Here is a 19,167-nt window from a genome sequence, read left to right on the forward strand (position 1 = left end):
ATCAATATTTTGTCAAAAAATGCATTTCTTAAGAAGACAGAGTGTGCGTAAGAAAAGCAGAAGTACGGTAAAAACACTCCTCAGCTGCTTGCACCACAGAAGAGGAAGTGATGAACAGTTTAACCCAGATAGAGGTCGTTTAAATATCCACCCTCATTTGTCACAAAATCCCCCCCCCCCCCCCCCCCCCCCCCCAACAAAAAAAAACCCACATATACAGTATATATACATATACATACAGTGCATATATATGTATATATACATACATACATACATATACACGGGGCGGGGGTTGATCCTGGCACACATCTGGGCGCGGTGTTGTCCATCGGGCCCCACTTCCATCGGGTTGTCCATCGGACCACCAGTTGCGTGTTCTATTGACCAGAGTCCGGTTCAGTCCTGCTGGTTCTGGTTCTGTTTGATCAGCTTCTTCTTGCGCTGGGACACCAGGTCGTAGAAGGGGTCCTTGGTGATGCTCGCCCTTCGATATCAATAGAGATCACTTTTATGAGATCAACCCTTATTAGTGTAATAACTTCCATCCCTGCCAAATATTTGATCAAAAGTCAAAATTAGCATCGAATGTGCTCGTACGATCACACGTGTTCATTTGAACAAGTATGAGAACATAAGTAGTTAAAATGGACAAAAGGACACCGATAGGCAAGTGAACATAAGAGACTTCATACTAACTTAACAAGGCAAATTTAGCAAACGCTGTTCAAGGCAAAGTCATGTCCCAATTTTTCTTGACAAGAATATGTCCTACGGTGTGCACCCAACTACCAACCCATTTTGTTGCTCAAGGCTCAGGTAACGATCAATCACGGCAATCTATCACCTGTTTTCTGGATTGCTTGTTTTCAAGATTGCTCAATACCTGAGCCCTATAATTGGCTGCCAATGAGTTTTGTTCGTAGTGCATACAGTACTGTATGTATGAGAAGGCAATAATACATGTAAATATTGTGAATGCGCTTTTTTTTATTTGCTGATTTCAAAACAATATCTTTCTTTGTGATGGACTTATCCAACTTGGTACACTTTTTTCCCGACCCGAGTAAAGCCTAAAAAAAAAAAATAAATAAATTAAAAAAAAACGCTGCTTGAAAATAGTCCTGCATTTGACTCAGAAGGCTTGCGGGCTACCTGATGGCGTCGATCCAGGAATCCCTCTCGCCGGCGCTGGCGGCGCAGATGGCGTACGACTGGTGCTTGCCCTCCACCACACGGCCGTCCGTCTCCGTCTTGCACGCCTTAATCTTCTGACCCCGACTGTTGGGGTTGTACAACTCCAGGCAGTACTAGCACCCACAACAGCACATTACACAAAACAATTAAAAATTGGAGGGGGGGGGGGGGGAATGTAACTGCATTAAAATGGGGGGGGAATCGAAATGCGTAGACAAATTCAAATACAGCTGCAACGTATCCAAAATGATTAAATACTAAATTAAGTTATGTAAAATTCAACTCAAATTTATTTATATATAAAATAAGATTTGTTTTGTTTTATTTTTCTTTTTTTTTTTTGTTAGGGGCTATATTGTGGAGTGTTCCCCCCAATTGTTTTGTGGAAAATTGGCAAAAAGTTTTAATTCTTTTTGTTTGAAAAAAACAATGCATTTATAATGTGTCAATTATATTCAGATTTTTGCAATTTTAATTTTTAAATGTCTCTTTATGGTTCTTTAAATATGTGAAATACATCATTTAAAATACAAAAATAGAATAAAATGCAAATTATACGATTGAAATCAAAAAATGAAAAAACATTTCTCAAAATGAGTAAATATTTGGATCAATAAAAAATGTAGGATACAGCATGTGAGATATATCAAATATTTATGGTAGAAATAAATGAGTCTAAATAAAAACCATCCTTTCCGACAGTTCTTTGTGCTTTTTGCGTGTTTGACGTGTCGTGTGCCGAATGCTCACAGGTTTGCGAGGGAAGGGGACATCTCGGACGCACAAGTTCTCCAGAGGGATGATGCCTCTGGGCTCCTTGTCCTGCCCCGCGGGAAAAGCCAACGATCAGGAGCACGCCAACCAGCTACCGTGGACAGAAAAAGTCTACACACCCCTCTTATAACAGGAGATGTTTGCGATTATTTACTCGCGCTCAAACTGATGTTAACTAAATGTCGGTATTTCAAGTGCCACTGAATAACCCCAAATAAACTTCTGTTGCTCTCCTATGCTTTACCTGACATGTTTGTATCAGCCGGGAGAAAGGTACAAAAGAATTTGAAGTATACCAATGGTACACAGTGAAGACAGTCATCATCGAGTGGACAAAATGTGGCACAAGAGGTGGACGTCCCTCCAAAATGAGCGAAAAGACGAGAAGAAAACTGGAAAGGAAGGCTGCCGACAGGCCGCCAGCAACATTGAAGAAGCTGCAGGAATTTCTGGCAAGTACCGGCTGTACTGACTTATCTTAGAAAGAAAAAAAAAAAACACTTGAAATCATTCCAGTGCTTGTAGAAAAATTTCTGCTAGAAAGCAAACAAAAATCAGTCAGGAAAGCCTACTAGAAAAGCCAAACTTTATCTGATGGAAATCAGAGGAACTTGAAATACTGGCATGTGTGCGCTGACTCATTTAACATGCGTTTGAACGTTATTGGTTACTTTTGACCACAGCCACATCCCGGAGGGTGTGTACACTTATGAAACCAAATTGGTTATTTTTACTCCCATCTTGAATGTTTTTTTTTTTCTCCAACTGAGTTGTACATTATGGTGGAACACGTTTTGAAATGATTCATCCTGCTCTCATTTGAACAGGGGTGTGAAGACTTTTTATAAGCGCTGTCGCTTGCTCGCAAACAGGAAGTGTCTGGAGAGAGGCCTTACGGTGGTGAACTCGAAGTAGTAGAGACAGTTGTCGGTCAGGATGAACCATCGCCTCTTCCACGTCTTCACTCGGCCGCCTTCAAAAGAAGACCAAAAAAAAAAAAAAAAAAAAAAAAAACGATCATGGAAAAACTGAAAATGCTCACGCTTGAAAAGGGAAGGACGCGCACGTTTACCGAGTTTGAGGAGCCAGCCTTCTCGGTCGGGGTTGAAGAACGTGTGCGTCAGGTCGTTGCCGTCGTCCTCGGGAATCTTGAACGGCTCCTTGCGGATGCTCTCGTAAAGTTTCTAAGACCAAAAAATGACGAAGGTAAACGGAAAGTATGGCAAAACAAGTCACAAAAATGTACTGTGCAAGGTAGATACAATGCAAAAAATATTATGACCTATTAAGACTACACCATAAGGAAAATAAATATAATAATAAAGAGATATGACAAAATGAATAGATATCAAACGTGATGAAATGAAAACTGAAGTCAATAAAATGTAAATAATATAAACGATACTGCTAAATAAAAATAAAAACAAACTTTTACAAAGTGAATTCGATTAAAAAATAAATCATTCTAAAAACAACAAAAAATGAGGAGATTTCAAAATATATCAAGTAAAGCTGAATTATAATTACAATTAAAATATGACACATAATGTGATTACTATTAACGTAATAATGCGGCCGGGTCACTCCATTAGGTACACTCTAACGAGCTGCAACTTTGCAAAGACTTCGCCTGGCGTGTTTGGCGTGTTTACCGAGAGCAGCTCGGCGGGGAGGTCGCGGCCGTTGTTGATGCCTTTGTTCATGCACACAAATCGCTCCAGCGTGGTCTTGTCCTTCACGTTGGGGTTGTGCAGGCTGGTGTTGAGCATGATGATGGCGAACGACAGGATGTAGCACGTGTCTGTGGCGGGCACACACAGGAAGTGACATCGGCGGGACGCACGTGCAGCCGCGGAGGAAGAGACCCAGACCAACAGAAGTGAAAGTTCCAAAGAAAAACGCTTCACGCACAAAAAAGTATTCCCACTGACAAGCACACAATCAACATGGCTGACAAGTCATTGTTTATTGCAGCGCCCACAGTCGGCGTTTCTAAAAATGAACTGCAAACACATATGGACAACACGTCCAACACACTCAGAAGGAAAAAGCGACATTTTGAAATGTGAAGAATCAAGAGATTATTGCGACACCGTGCTTCTTAGATATGATTTGAAGGAGTGAGCCCTCGATCGAAGTGGGCAAAACGCCGCCAGTCGTCAGTGACGACTGATCACGCTGACCGACTGTTAGCGAGCAAATCGGTACATGAGATGGACGATGACGTGTGACTGTGACTATGACTCTGACTGTGAGTGCGCATAAGGCAGTAAAGTTTAAAGTTGACCTTGAGCAACCTAGTATGACCTTTCGAAGTTTTAAATCTGATCAAGTGGCCATGACGTGGGGATCCTTCAAGGGTCAATCCTTGGACCCCTTTTGTTCAGCCTGTTTATGCAACCCTTGGGTCAAATTCTTTAGAACGCTAATGTTGGCAGCTACTGGTTATCTGCCAAGGTTCCCAAGTGGCAACTGTTCAATGAAGGTGCCGTGTCACTGTCTAAAACAAATGAACTGGATGAACCAAAATTTTCCTTCAACTAAACCAAAACACACTGAGGTAATTGTTTTGGGCAGTTTAGAAAAGAAGATGGTCGCCGCTTTTTTACTTAGATTTGTTTCTTCATTTGATTTCACGTCATTTTATGGCCAGCCCTCAGTGAGTCATTGCGTCACCTTGGCTGCCCAACTGAAACCCAACGACATAATCCACAACGCGGTAAAGAAAAGTCCAACTTGAAACTCAATCTTACCGGTGGACTGGAAGACGTTCGCGTTGCATTCGCAGTATCGCGCGGCGAATGCTTCCATCATGCGGTCGATCTTCTGGGCCTCGCCGGGCAGACGGAAACTCCAAAGGAACTGTCTGCCGGGTTCGCGACAGGCGGCGTTAAATGTGACATCATCGGGGCGTGACGTTATTAGTGCGATTGTCGTAGCCTGACGTCAACGAGGCGACGTCAAGAGCACGTCGATACAGACCTGAGCGCCTGGACCAAGTTGAGGTCAGAGAATTCGTGAAGTTCTACAAAGGCCTTCAAAGTCTGCAGGTGGAGCTCGTCTCTGATGAAAAAGCAAGATGACAATGGAACATTTTGCACTTTTTCCTTCACCGAGGAATAATCAGACAAATAATTCTCTGGTAATTTGTCTTAAAGGATTCCTGGATACAGCCAAAGTGAACCTAAAATGTTCACTTAAAAAAGAATGGCAGACTTCCTGCGTGTTTTCAGGCATGGCTTCTTGAGTTTTTTTTGGTGGGTCCACTAATGATAGACATGTCTACCAAATTTCATACCGCCAAGTCAAACTGGCGCTGAATTTATTCTTCAGGCATTTTTCAAATTGAGGAAAGGGCCACTACCAAGCAAAATAGAAAATGTCCTTTATCCTTTTGGGTATAGCTTTTGAAGACTTTTTGAGGGTCTGCTCATGATCGACAAATTTCATGTTGGTAAGTCAACTTGGCTTTGAGGGCCGAGATTTTTTTTGGGGGGGGGGGGGGGGGGAATGTCTACGGGGTATGCCAGTGAACCAATTTAAGGGAGCATTATGTTGGTAAAATTTTCTGTGCGTTTTTGGCTTCTTGAGACTTTTTGTGGGTCTACTCTTGATAGACAAATCTACCAACTTTTACACTGCTTAGGCAAACCTGTGAGAGGGGCTGAATTTAGTTTCATTCTTTCAACACAACAAGCCAATATTAACCTGAACGTTTCCGATTTGCGGGTCTATTCATGATAGACAAGTCTACCAAATTTCATACTGTAAAGTCACCTCAAGACGCCAAAATTAACCTGCTGCCTGGAAGCAAAATGGAAAATTTGCTGTATCTTTTTGGGCATAGCTTCTACAGACTTTTTTGGTGGGTTTGCCGACATGCCTACAGATATTCATATTATACTTGGTGAAACGCTCTTCTACTGAGCCAAATTTTCAGGGTTAAGCATCTAACTTGGCTGGCAGGTGTGACCCCACATGCCTTGACCAAACACCAAATACAGGTAGTTTACAATTTGGCGTGTCCATCTGTCTGGTAGACGTAGTTCAACTTCTTTTCATCACCTTTCTCCCAGGAACTCCCCGATGGCCGTCTTGTTGAGGCCCTCTTCCTTGTAGAGGAAGTCGGCGATGCATCCTGCACTTCTCTCCAATAGCTTGTTCTCCACCAGGTAATGTACACCCTGAACCATACGCACATACATGTACAATACAAGGTTTCAAATTTTGTGGCAAATGGACAAAATATCTGGGACGGGTTTGTCTTTGGAGAAGGGCCCCTTAAAATGGCCCAAAATGACTTTACGATGGCACTTTCAAACCAAAATGGCAGACTTCATGTGCTTTTTTGAGCATTGGCACTGGAGACTGTTTTGTCGGTCTAACTCTTGAAAGACAGACCTACCAAATTTCTTCTTGCTAACACATACACACAAAATTTGCTACTGTTTGTAAGCGCAATGAAATGATAAATCAAGCTTAATCCAGATCTGATCCAGATTGCACATTTAGCCACAATGTAAACACAAGTTGTTTTACTTGTACCTCAGTCAAATGTAAACCTACCAAATTTCTTTTTGGTAACACACACACACACAAAATGCAGAAAATTTGCTACTGCGGGTAGGGGGGGATGGAATGACAAACCAAGATTAATCCAGATCTGATCCAGATTATGCATTTTGCTGCAGTGTAAACAACTCGTTGTTTTGCTTTCACCTCAGCCAAAAGTAAAATGTTTATTACTGATCTTAGTTAATAATCGTTGATTTTACAAATGTTGAAGACTTGGGAGAGTCCCTTGAGCACTGAAAGTGCACGAGGAGGGGTAATAATGAGTCAGATCTGATCCAGATTGCATCTTTGGGCCCCAGTGTAAACGCAACAAGTTCATATGATTAAATCTGGAAATGTCAATTGTGTTTACGTAGCATCTTGGTCATTTTACAGCTGTTGGTGCCTTGGTGGAGGTCGCCGAACCCTTTTTGTTTGGCTATGATCTCATCTCCTGCTCATGTATGAACAGGACCAACTTCTGTAATTCCGATTCCCTAAAATCACATCCTGTTCCGCTTTCGCATGAAGCGCAAATAAAACTACTTTACTATGCTAAAACAGTACACTGTGCGGGCAAAAGTATTGCTATGTATCCAGAGATTGAAAAAGGGCAAAATGTGCCATTTTTCTTGTCCCTTGACATGTTGAAGTGGTCTATTTTTGTCCAAGTTTCCAGGATGCAAACAACGCTGTGATGTTTTAAGCGCGGAGGAAACCACCACACGAGGCATCATCATGCTAAACAGGAAGTCGTCGCTTTGCTGAGACGGAGGCAAAAACATGCGAGACCTTTGCAGAAAAACGTTCCGTACACCGCAACAGACTTTTTGACGCTCACCTTCTTGGGGTCCATGTTGAATTTCTTCTTCCCATTGGAGAACTGTTTCCTTCCCATGTTTCGGCTGCAAGAAATCACAAGACGGTTTTTGATGGCGAGTCCTCAAACTTTGCGGCGCACTCCACTCATATGAAAATACGAAGGGCTGGAAATTTGGAGTTGCCCGTCTGTTTGGTATAGGTCAAATTTGGAAGCAACTGAACCAAATTTCCCGGACGAGTTCGTCTTTGAAGGACCCATAGAAATTAGTCCTAAAATGCTTGCTTTGAACCAAAATGTCGGACTTCATGTGTCTTTTCCGACATAGGCTCTTGAGACTTTTGGGTGGGTTAACTCAAAGACATTTTTACTGAATTCCATTTTGCAATTTTTGGGTCTTGTAAGTCATCAAAGATCATCTTCAAACAATGCCAAACAGGCAAATTTATTTCAACTCATGCACTCATCGGTCGAGCATATGTGGTTAAAATTTGGGAGCTAGCTAAAAAAAAAAAATCTGTACGACAAAATCTTTAGGACAATTTCGGACACCTGGTAAATTGGATGAACTGAGCCTAAAACGGCCACTTCTACCCAAACCAGCAGACTTACTTTGTCTTTTAAAGCATGGCTTCTTGAGGATTTTTTGTGTGCGTATAGTCATGTTAGCCTTGTCTACCCTAAAAAAGTCCACGGGTCGCTTCCGAGCCAATTTTTGTAGGTCGCTTCATGACAGACTGGCCTACCTTTCCTCAGTATCGGCCAACTCGAAGTTGAGAATCTCGGTCATTACGCTGTCAATCTCCTCCTTCAGTTTCTGCAAACACACCACAAAAAGTCTTGGTGAAATGGACCTTGCCATGTCAAACATGTGAGATTGTACCTGGATGTCATCCAGAAGTCCTTTCTTGTGCATCTTGATGCTCTCCAACTCCAACTTTTCGGCTGCTGTGAAATCTGACAGAACTGCAACACAACAGGTCACGTCGATTGGTCATTCTTTTGACGTCTACAGCCGTCACTGGCAGTGAGTTAATGACAATCCTTAACTATGCAGTGGCAGCGTTTTCAAACACAGAAGAAAAGACAGTTCTCCCCCCAAAAACCTTACAACATGTCATCACACTGTAACATGCTGTAACTTTCACGACAAAAGGGGATTGTTATTATTAATATTAATATTTGGGAATTGAACATGTAAGATTGTTTTTACAGCTGCATGTGTTTATTTGTTTCACAATATTTCATGCTAATGGTGAAAACTGTGAAATTATATACAGATATTTAAAACCATGAAATAACGGTATGACACAATGGTAGAAAAAATACTTAACAAAAAATAAATACAAAATGACATCATTTTTAACATGATAAAAAGGCAGCAAACATTGAATTAAAAATCAGGTTTACATTTAAATTGAAAAAAATAAAATAAAATAATAATTAAAAAAAAAAAAAAAACAAGGGCAACAACAACAAAAAATCTAAATTCCTCCCCCAAAATTCTAATATAAAAATCATGGTCACAAGACCAAGGCAGCAAACTTGAATGTAAAAGTCTTTTAATTCATTATTTTAAATCAGCCAAAAAAAAACATGAAACGTCCCCCAAAAAAATGTAGTAAAAATCATAATTTCAAAAAAGAGAAAGGCAACAAAAATGTTATGACAATTCTAATTTAAAATTCATTTTAAAAAAATCTGCCAAAATTTCTATTTAAAATGTATTATGTTAAACACAACAAAGCCAGAAAAATGAAAATAAAAAAAATGAAATGGTGATTTTTGAACAGAATGTCGTTCATTTTTATAAAAACACAATTCAAAAATGAAAAATCCAATTTAAATGTAAAAAAAAAAAGTGCTAACATTTATATGTAGATTTTTAATCAATATTCATGAGCAAAAGACTGAAAATGTGGGAAATGATCATTTATCATCACAGCAAAAACAAAACTTTCTGACAAAAACAGCATTCTGGCTCATAGTCGAGATTGAAAATCTGTCATGGAACAAAAAAATGCATTCCACTTGAAGGATCTATTGACGCACCACTCCAAATTTTGCCAATGCTCGCCCACATCCTATATGACCTTTTGCATCAGTAACGTCTCACAACCTGACCCAAACATGTCCCTCAGTCGGTCCAGGACTGGTTTGTATGAACTTCTTTACGTTGGAGGTGTGATCATGGGATCATCCCTGCATTTCCTCGAGGCAGATGCTCTCTTTTTGTGAACGACAAAGCGACGAGCTAAAACGCCCTTCCTGTGTGCTGTTTGTGCAACACGCACACAGCCACTCGCGCGCCCGCGCGCACACACACCAGCACATGACAAGTCATCGAAGATGTTGCTCACATCAGGAGGAAGAAGAAGCAGCAGCGTTTAAATAGCCGCCGTATGGAGAAAATGACAGCACACTTTACTTTGTCCTACCCTAGTCAGAGGTCCAGAGACACTTTCTCATTGAGCAGCATTAGAAAGTGTCTCTACACTTTTGACCGTTTTTGTAGAGACGGTAGACGAATGTGTTACCAGTTTTTGCAATCAATATTGCTTTGACTTTAAAAGTCTATGTTTGCCTGCTCTGTGCTCTCTGATTTGTTTATGGTAGATTGAAAAGAACAAAATGTTAAATTCGGAATTATTAAAATAAAACAATGTTGGAACAAATGTTTAAGAATGGTCAATTTCAACCGGACAGGGATGGTAAAAAAGAAAATTAATGTACGTAAAAATCCAAGTGGGTATTTAGAGTTTACAATCTAAACTCTAGATTTTAACTTAATCTTTTTTTTTTTTTATCACCTCGGTTTGGTTTAAAATGATCATCCCTGAAAATGATTTTCCTCCCCATTTCAGTTTTATTCTATTTGCATTATTATAATTCGCATTGTATTTATACTGTATTGTAATTTTCCATTCTAAACTTTAGAATGAAAAAACATTATATAAAACAAGACAAAGCAGCAAAATAAAAACAATTAAACCCCCCAAAAATCCAGTGTAAGTTCATTCTTTTAAACAAAACTTTCAACAAAATCAATAAAACCGTTTTTGAAAAGTTGTCATTTTAACAAAATGATAATAGTAAATGTACATCATCAAATGTTTAAAAAACATTTTAAACCAAACCTGGACTCTGACAATTCTGATGTAGAAAAACAATCTTGTTGTAAACTTAAAGGCATCAACCTTTTTTCTAAAATTCTGTATTTCAAACAAAAATAAGCAAAAAAAAAAAAATCAGGTGGGGAAAGCTCAAAATAAAAAAGACAACTCAAGTAAAAATAAAAATAAAAATACTACATGACAAAGGCAGGAAAAATCAAGAGCAAAAAAAAACAAAAAAACATTTCAAACAGACAAAAAAAAAATAAGAATAAAATGTCTCTTACCCATTTGGCCGTCTGTCATGAGCTCCACCAAAATAAAAGCTCAATGTGACAAATTCCAAAATCAGAGCGAGCTGATGTGGGTGCTGCATCAGCACCAAGCGTCCAAAGTGACACTTGAATGACTGACGCGCTCAGCAAGCTCGCCGCTTCCTTCCCCCCAGCAGGAAGTCACCCTTTCATAATAAAAAACACTGACTGCGCCTCAGAGTGGAACATGATGTGCTGCGCCTTTTGTGAAATGTTTGTAGCTTTTTTTTTTTTTTAAATAATACAACATCATATTACAGCTGTAACTTCCTGTTCTCTTCCAAACAAAGCTGAGAGGCTGTTGAGAAAGTCAAACAGTAGATAGAAAAAGTCTCCACACCCCCGTTCAAATGCCCTTTTTTGTGATATGAAGCAATGAAAAAATAATTAATTCTAATTTTTTTTTTTTTTTACACCATTCATGTGACCTATAACCTAAACAACGATGCGTTTCAAGGGAGGGCTTTAAACTAGGGTTAGGGTGTTAAAATAGGGTAAGGTTTTCAAAGTAGGCTTTTAAACTAGTGTTAGTGTTGCGAAGTAGGGTTTTAACTTAGGGTTAGGGTTTCAAAGTAGGGTTTTGAATTAGGGTTAGGGTTTTAAAACAGGGTTTCCAAGTAGGCTTAGGGTTACAAAGTAGGGTTTCAAACGTCCGTTAGGGTTTCAAAGAAGTGTCTCGATCTAGGGTTTGTGTTTCAAAGTCTGGTGTTGAACTAGGGTTGGAGTTTCAAAAGTAGGGTTTCAAACTAGGGTTAGGGTTTCAAAGTAGGGTTTTAAACTTGGGTTAGGGTTCGAAATTAGGGTTTGGGTTCCAAACTCGAGTTAAAAATTCCACATGTTAATCGGGGGCACTATAAATGGCGGCAGTTGTGTACTGATTCGGCATTGAATGACTTTGAATATGATGGGTGAATTTGGAACACAGCCACATCTGTGATTATAAGAGGGTGTTCACACTTTTGCAGCTACATGATCTGGATGGGCGCATGGACGTTGAGATGTATGGGTGGATGGACGATGCTTTTTCAGCATTGTCAATTTGTCTGATGGAAGTGATGAAAGTGGGCGTTGTGGTCGTCATGACGTCAAGCTCAGCAAGTGCTCAGCAAGTGCTCAAATGTAACCGCCAAATGATGCAATGACACCGGAAAAGTATGAGCGCGCCTGCTGTCCATTCTGATCAAAGATTTTTATCTACAAGAGATAGGACAAAGTCGCTTGAAAAGTCTTTGAAAAAAAAAAATCAAACATCCTCATAAGGAAAATATGACGTCTCGCACAATTGGACCAAATAATGACTGGGGTGCCACCTTTTGTTTGGAAAGAGAATTGAAAGAGATGATTAGATTGAAGCCTTTTTTTTTTTTTATTTATATATTTTGAATATAACAAACAAAAAAAATAAACTGAGCTGGAGATACAGAATAGTAAAACGACATAAATACTGTTTGCGTAATAAAGTGTGACGATATCATATTTCCAATGATTTTTTTAACGATGAATAATACACTTAAACTAGTGATATATTTAGTACATGCTTTTTAATATATATCAATATATAAAATCAAATTGTATTTTCAATTTTTAAAAATGATGTGGATGCTTATATATTTGCTTGTAATTGAATATTTAAATATTTTTTAAATTATTTTTTATTATCTTTTTTTATTTACATTTTCATCTCACATATCGATCTATCTATATATCTATATCTATATCTATATATATTTATATAGAGAGAGAGAGAAAATTTTTCAAAAACACCCCCCCACACACACACACACGCAGAAGTGCGCATGTGTGTTTTGTGTGTTACAACTTCCTGTGGTGTCACACGGAAGCTCGTCTGTGTGTGCGTGTGTGTGGGTGCGTGTGTGTGTGTGTGTGTGTGTTGAGTGCGAAACGGAGCAGCATGCAGGCCATCAAGTGTGTGGTGGTAGGAGACGGGTACGACTTTCATTTTTATTCAACCTAATGATTTTGGATTAATTTGCCGCTTCAATTTAACATTCATGATTTTTGCGCGATCATCTCTCAACTTGTAAGAACTTGTGCGTGCGTGCGTGCGTGCGCGCGTCTCGATGCAGAGTCGATTTACAAGATCTGAGCTTGACTTGGACACTGTGGTCAAAAGTATCGTGATGCTTCCTGGCTGGATGACATGCATGGCTCATGAATAGTCGGGAATTTTCTGATTTGAGGACAATCGTACGGCGGTTGCTTCGACTGCGGGGGAAGACTTTCGCCAACTTCCTTTTCTCGACACAAAGTCGGCTTTGAAAGAAACGGTGCTCGGATGAGTTTGCTATGGAAGAACTGTGAGTTGAAGGCACGTCATAAAATGGAGCAAAAAGTCGGTCGCGACGTAAGACTTCCTGCTCTTTACCCTTTCACTTCCTGTGGCCGTCCCAATACTTTTTGTCCACATGGTTTATTCTTTTTGATCTATTTGACTCTTCCAATTTACACGTAACATGTTTGTCACCACTTAACAAACGTGATGAACTGGCTAACTAATTGGGTGACTAACCAACCGACTAAGTGTCCAAACAACGAACTGACCGACGCACTAACAGAACAACTGGCTGACTGACCAATCAAATGATTAACGAACTGAAGTGTACTGACCAGTTAACTATAGAACTGGTAATTGAGCTGTTTAAACTGACTAACCAACTAAACTAACCGATTGACTGGCTGACTGACTAACTAACTAACCTAGAGTCTCCCAGACCGAAAGCCTAACAAACTAACAGATTAACAGACTGGCAAAGGGTCTTTCTAACTAACTAACTAACTAACTAACTAACTAACTGACTGACTGACTGACTGCCTAACTAATGAACCTGTTTACTGGCTGACTAAGGGTATTGCCGACTAACTATCTAACTGACTAGTTGTATTAAGTTCATTTTGTCTTCCTTGTTATCTATATTTTGTTATCTATATTTTGGTTGGTTCACAATCGGGATTTTAGGTCGTTTAATGACCTGACATGTTTCGGCGTGTACTTCCGCCTGATGTCGGGTAATCAAACGACTCAAATCACGATCGTCCGTCACGTATGAACCAACCAAAAATATATCTAACTGACTAGTTAAGGATCTAAGTGATTAACCGACTAACTGCCTGGCTAGGTAACGAACTGCCTAAGATGACTGATTGATTGATTGAGGATCTTACTGTCCGAACATCTAGCCAATCAACCAACCAAATAAATAAATGAAATACATATATTTACTAATATACAATACAAATCTGGCCAACTAACTAAGCAAATCATAAACAAACAACCCAGTTTTTAACTTAACTAACTAAAAAAATGGAATCAACCACTAGTGTAAAACACCAGCTCACCTTAACACATACGTGGAGTCCATTTTGCAATCGGATGATTTATTTTTATTTTCATTTTTATTTTTTGGTCTATTGGAAAAGACGGTTTTGATCAATCCAATGACATCATCAACTTGTGGATCGATTCAGTCATGCAAATACCATCCGTGCCTCGGCTAAGCAATTTGGTTGCATCTGCGCGAATGGCAACGACATCTCCTCGGGCGCTAACAAGTCGACTCGCGACCAAGATCGACCTCATTCTTACATCCTGTGCCGTCGTTGACATAAAACAAAAAAAACAAAAAACGAGCGTCTATAGGAGCTTGTGTGTCAGGTGCGATGGCAACACGTCGATCTCGCCACTTCCTGTTTTCACACACTCCACTTCCTCTTTGCACTGACACGAACGCGCACGTGACGTTTTTCACAGTGCCATATAAGTGCGCGCATGTGTGTGTGCGTGTGCGTGTGTGCGCGCGTGTGTGTGTGTGTGTGTGTGTGTGTTCCAGGGCCGTGGGGAAAACATGCCTGCTCATCAGCTACACGACCAACGCCTTCCCGGGGGAATACATCCCCACTGTGTGAGTACATGCGCGATATTCACACGTCTACATACACAAACACACAAATATTTTCAGTAGGGTTGGGATTTCAAATGTTCAGGGGGTAGTCCGCCTTTCGCCAAAAGTCAGCTGGGATAGGCTGGACCGGGTTGCCGTGACGACGCGTAAGAATCGTCAAATGTGTCGTTTGGTTTATTTATTTATTTATTTCCCCCCCCCGCCCCCCCCCCCCCCCCCCCATTGAGCTTCGACAACTACTCGGCCAACGTGATGGTGGACAGCAAGCCGGTCAACTTGGGCCTGTGGGACACGGCCGGGCAGGAGGACTACGACAGACTCAGGCCGCTGTCCTACCCGCAGACGGTACGCGCGCGCGAAGACACACACACACGCGCGCGCACACACACGCTCATCGGCATGCATGTGTGCGCAGGACGTGTTTCTGATTTGTTTCTCCCTGGTGAGCCCTGCTTCGCACGAGAACGTCAGAGCTAAGGTGAGGCTCGCATGCTTACATGCTTTGAAAATTTCCCCACTGTGGGATCAATAAAGGCCTTCATAGTCTTATTCTTCATTTTCAACACCCCGGTCGTGCCTTGAAACTCTAATCCAGGCTTTAAACCTTCGTTTGAAACCCTAATCCGAGCCTTACACCACAAAATCTAAAAAAAGAATTTGAACCCCCCAAACCTGAGCTGAAACTCAAAATGCTAGCCAGATATGAAGTCCTAACCTAGTCTTCAAATCCTACTTTTGAACCACAACCTTTGCTTGAAGCCTCCAACTTGAAACCCCAAATCAAAGCCTGATCCTGGCTAGAAACCCTACTTCAAAACCCTACTTCTGTCTTGAAACCTTGGTCTGAAAAGCCTACTTTAAAACCATAACACTGTCTTAAAATATAACCCTGGCCTGAAACCTTACTTTAAAAACGTAAACATGAACACGAACCCTGGTTCGAAACCCAAATTTAAAACCCTAACACTGTCCTGAAACCCGAAATTGAAACCCTAGTCACGGCTTCAAACCTTTACTCTGGCTTGTAACCCTTCTCTAAAACCCTAATCCTGTCTTGAAACCTTAAATAGATACCTAATCCGGCTCAAAACCCTACTTTAAAACCTTAATGATGGCTTTAAAACCCTAACCCTGGTTTGAAAGCCTGACTTGAAAATTCTAACCGTGGTTCAAATCTCATAACAACTGCTAATAATTCAAATATTCATGTCAGAAAAAAAAAAAAAAAAAAAAAAGACTTTCAAAAGGAAAATGAGTGGGACGTGTCTTTACCATATTGATCCATATTATAGTAGAAATGTGGTATGTTGTATTGGACTTTTTTTTTTTTGTTTTCCAAACTCAAATGGCCGGATATCAAAAACATGTTTTTGAGGAATACCTGTAGTGTTTATTTGCCCATCAATGGCGGTCGAGCGCCGACGTGTTGCCATGGTAACGTTGCGGCATTTGTGCGGCAGTGGTACCCCGAGGTACGCCACCACTGCCCGTCCACGCCCATCATCCTGGTGGGCACCAAGCTGGACCTGCGGGACGAGAAGGACACGGTGGACAAGCTCAAGGACAAGAAACTGGCACCCATTACCTACCCGCAAGGTCTGGCGCTGGCCAAGGAGATAGGTGCGACGACTTTAAACCTTAACCCCTGTTTCAACACCTCATCTTGCGCCCCTAAGCATGGATTGGAAACCTAACCTTGCTGAAAGTCCTAATTCAAAACCCTACCCTTGATTTAACACCCCAGTTTGAAACCCCATTGATGGCTAGATATCTTAACTTGAAACACTAACAACCGTAATTTGAAACCCCAACACTGACTTGAACCCCTCATTTGAAATCCTAGCAATGGCTTGATAACCTAACTTGCAACTCTAACACAGACTTGAAGCCCTAATTTGAAAACCCAACTCTGCCTTGAAACCTCATCAATAGCTTGATATATTAACTTGAAAGTCTAACCTTTGCTTTAAAACCCTAATCTGAAAACTTTCCTCAGATTTGAAAACCTAACTGTTTCTTAAACCATAATTTGGAACCCTACCCTTGAGTTAAACCCTAATTTGAAACCCCGTTGATGGCTAGATATCTTAACATGGAACTGGAACCTTTGCTTGAAGCCCTAGTTTGAAAGCAAATACTGACTTGCGACCGTAGATGCCATCAAGTACCTGGAGTGCTCGGCGCTGACTCAGCGAGGTCTGAAGACCGTATTCGACGAAGCCATCCGGGCCGTTCTTTGTCCTCAGCCCACCAAAGTCAAGAAGAAGCCCTGCACGATCATCTGACTTCAGGTGACCTTTGATTTGGACATTCGCACACTAGAAAAATCAACACACAATAAAATACTTTTTTTTTTTTCCCTCAGTACTGCACCACAAAACACTTACAAAACACATCACCAAATTTTTTTTTTTTCCTTTTCATTATTGGGCTAGAAAATGTTTAATTTTTTTAATCATACTATTACAGAACACATAGTGATTATACACGTATACTGTATGATTTTTTTCCTTAGTAGGCCAGATTTTTTAAGATTAATAGCCCAAATTATGTTATATCTTTTCAATCGTAGACAATTGAACACTTCACATTTCCACTATTCGGAAAAGACGTAAGGTTTTTTTGTTTGTTTTAGTAACCAAACAGAAAATGTTTTTAATTTTTTCATTAACTCATTCACTGCCAGACATTTTCAGACCCTCTTTTACCCTAACGTTTGAAAAAAATTTGAAAAAAAATATAAATACATTCCTGGGATTGAATGGCTGGGCTGTGAAAATCCGAGTAAGTCCGTCAATAGCAGCGAATGAGTTAATAGATCAGAAAACGCATCATTTGTCCATTGTTCTGTAAGTAAAATTGTTTCATTACTCGGCCAGGAAATGCAGGAATAATTTGTTTCTCCAGGATTATGCAGGAAAACACTTTGCTTTTCCATCATTTGGCACAGCAAAGTTGGTGTTTTGTTTTGTTTTTTTTTTAATTTATTTTTGGACCACAAATGCTTCATATTTTCCATTCAGAAAAATAGGGATGGGGGAGTCGGACTGATACTTTCCTTATTTCAAGGTATCGGTACTCATGAAGAATGCCAATACCAGCCACTGATACCTAAATAAAGAATTGTCATTGGTCCTCCTTTCCAGTAGTTGGCGCTACACTGCCTCCATTTGACACATCAGCAAATCATCACAGAAAGGCCTTTGGTCACCATTATCTGTCATTGTGTTCATTGAAATTTGATGCTCTAAAGAACTAGTGGTATCGGTACTTGATATCGGAATCAGTCAGTACTCAGGAGTGAATACCCCTACTGGTATCGGTCTTAAAAAAAGTGGTAACTTTCCTCCAGGAATTGCACATTTTTGTTTTCCCGTTTTTAGGCCACAAAACCAAGTGACGCCCGCCTTCTTCAAGAACTGGCTGGACATCCGATGGAATTTTCGAATGCATGCAAAAAATTGGCAACATCAGCCAAGCTGGTGTGAAGCCGTGTCAGACCTCCGCAATGATGCTCAGTCAAATGTATTACAAAATAATAATAAATGATACTTCTTGTGATTAAAAAATGAGTCTGCAGTTATTCTAGAGATGAACGGTCGCCGTGATGCCTCACATTCATCTCAATTTGTCCTTGCCATCTGCCACCAACGCAAGTCACCTGCTAAGTGATTAACCGCGTCGTTAGCGTGTGCGCGCGCGCGTGAGACAGTAAATTAGCATAGCTTCATTCTAACATACATTATTTGTAACATACTAATTTTTTTTTTTCATCAAAAGTTGTACATTTTCAAGAAAAAAAAAAGCGAGTTTACATGACGAAAGTACAATATTTGGGTGGTAAAATGAGTAATGTTACAAGAATACCGGTAGTCGTGTATCTTGTGAGAATATATACAACTTTCTTGTCAACTAAGATTGCAATGGAATTCATAAGAGTATTTGATTTTTTTCTCAAAAAAAAAAAAAAAAAAAATTACTTAAACCCAAAAGTCTGACTTTCTATCAAGGATATTTCCTCAAATTGACTTATTCTCAAGTGGGAATTTTTTTCTTATATACAATTTTATTTTTGTTAACATTAAAACAGTTTTACCTCTAAAACACAACAATTTGCCTTGTACTTAATCACGACTTGCTTTGAATGTTTTACAGCACTTTGAGTTGCATTTTTATGTATGAAAAGTGCTATATGAATAAAATGTGAAAATGTGAATGTGATTTACTTTTCATCAGATTAAAATTACATCTAAAAAATATACAACAGTTTAACTTTTACGATTTATTATTCTCAATATAATTTTTTCTCAAATTATGACATGATGACAAAGTTTATTTTATCTTAAAATGTGGTTTTGATCCTCAAAAATATTTTTCTCTAAAAATCCAATATTTTACCTTGAAAATATAGAATTTCATTTTTGTAAGATTACAACAATATTATAGAAAGTATACAACTTTTTTTGTCTCCTAAGATT

At 39.7% G+C, this 19,167-nt stretch overlaps 2 protein-coding genes across 5 annotated transcripts; one reads left to right on the plus strand and one right to left on the minus strand.

Annotated features, from left to right (window-relative positions):
- Window positions 1-189: 189 nt before the first annotated feature.
- Window positions 190-16,300, minus strand: cyth4b (cytohesin 4b). Of its 4 annotated transcripts, none has more exons than XM_086033574.1 (13): window positions 16,071-16,288; window positions 8,226-8,308; window positions 8,089-8,159; window positions 7,364-7,427; window positions 6,034-6,152; window positions 4,951-5,031; window positions 4,722-4,834; window positions 3,621-3,769; window positions 3,041-3,152; window positions 2,865-2,941; window positions 1,945-2,016; window positions 1,153-1,307; window positions 190-484 (listed from the first exon to the last, which is right to left on the minus strand). In XM_086033574.1, exons 1-13 carry the CDS (start codon window positions 16,120-16,122, stop codon window positions 397-399), a joined length of 1,236 nt encoding a protein of 411 aa, XP_085889700.1. In that variant the 5' UTR covers window positions 16,123-16,288; the 3' UTR covers window positions 190-396. The 4 variants fall into 4 exon arrangements, with proteins under 4 accessions (XP_085889700.1, XP_085889701.1, XP_085889698.1 ...); XM_086033575.1 differs by lacking the exon at window positions 16,071-16,288 and adding an exon at window positions 10,743-10,770; XM_086033572.1 differs by lacking the exon at window positions 16,071-16,288 and adding an exon at window positions 10,743-10,908 and having other exon boundaries at window positions 2,865-3,152.
- On the plus strand, window positions 12,605-18,270 carry rac2 (Rac family small GTPase 2). Its single transcript, XM_086033578.1, has 7 exons — window positions 12,605-12,716; window positions 14,618-14,689; window positions 14,917-15,034; window positions 15,105-15,167; window positions 16,150-16,309; window positions 16,844-16,980; window positions 18,073-18,270. The coding sequence occupies exons 1-6, from the start codon at window positions 12,682-12,684 to the stop codon at window positions 16,972-16,974; spliced, it is 579 nt and encodes a 192-aa protein (XP_085889704.1). The 5' UTR covers window positions 12,605-12,681; the 3' UTR covers window positions 16,975-16,980; window positions 18,073-18,270.
- Window positions 18,271-19,167: the final 897 nt, after the last annotated feature.

Source organism: Filicampus tigris, chromosome 6 (genome assembly GCF_054856515.1).
Source record: "Filicampus tigris isolate MCC_2025a chromosome 6, RoL_Ftig_1.0, whole genome shotgun sequence".
NCBI classification, from domain to species: Eukaryota; Metazoa; Chordata; class Actinopteri; order Syngnathiformes; family Syngnathidae; genus Filicampus; species Filicampus tigris.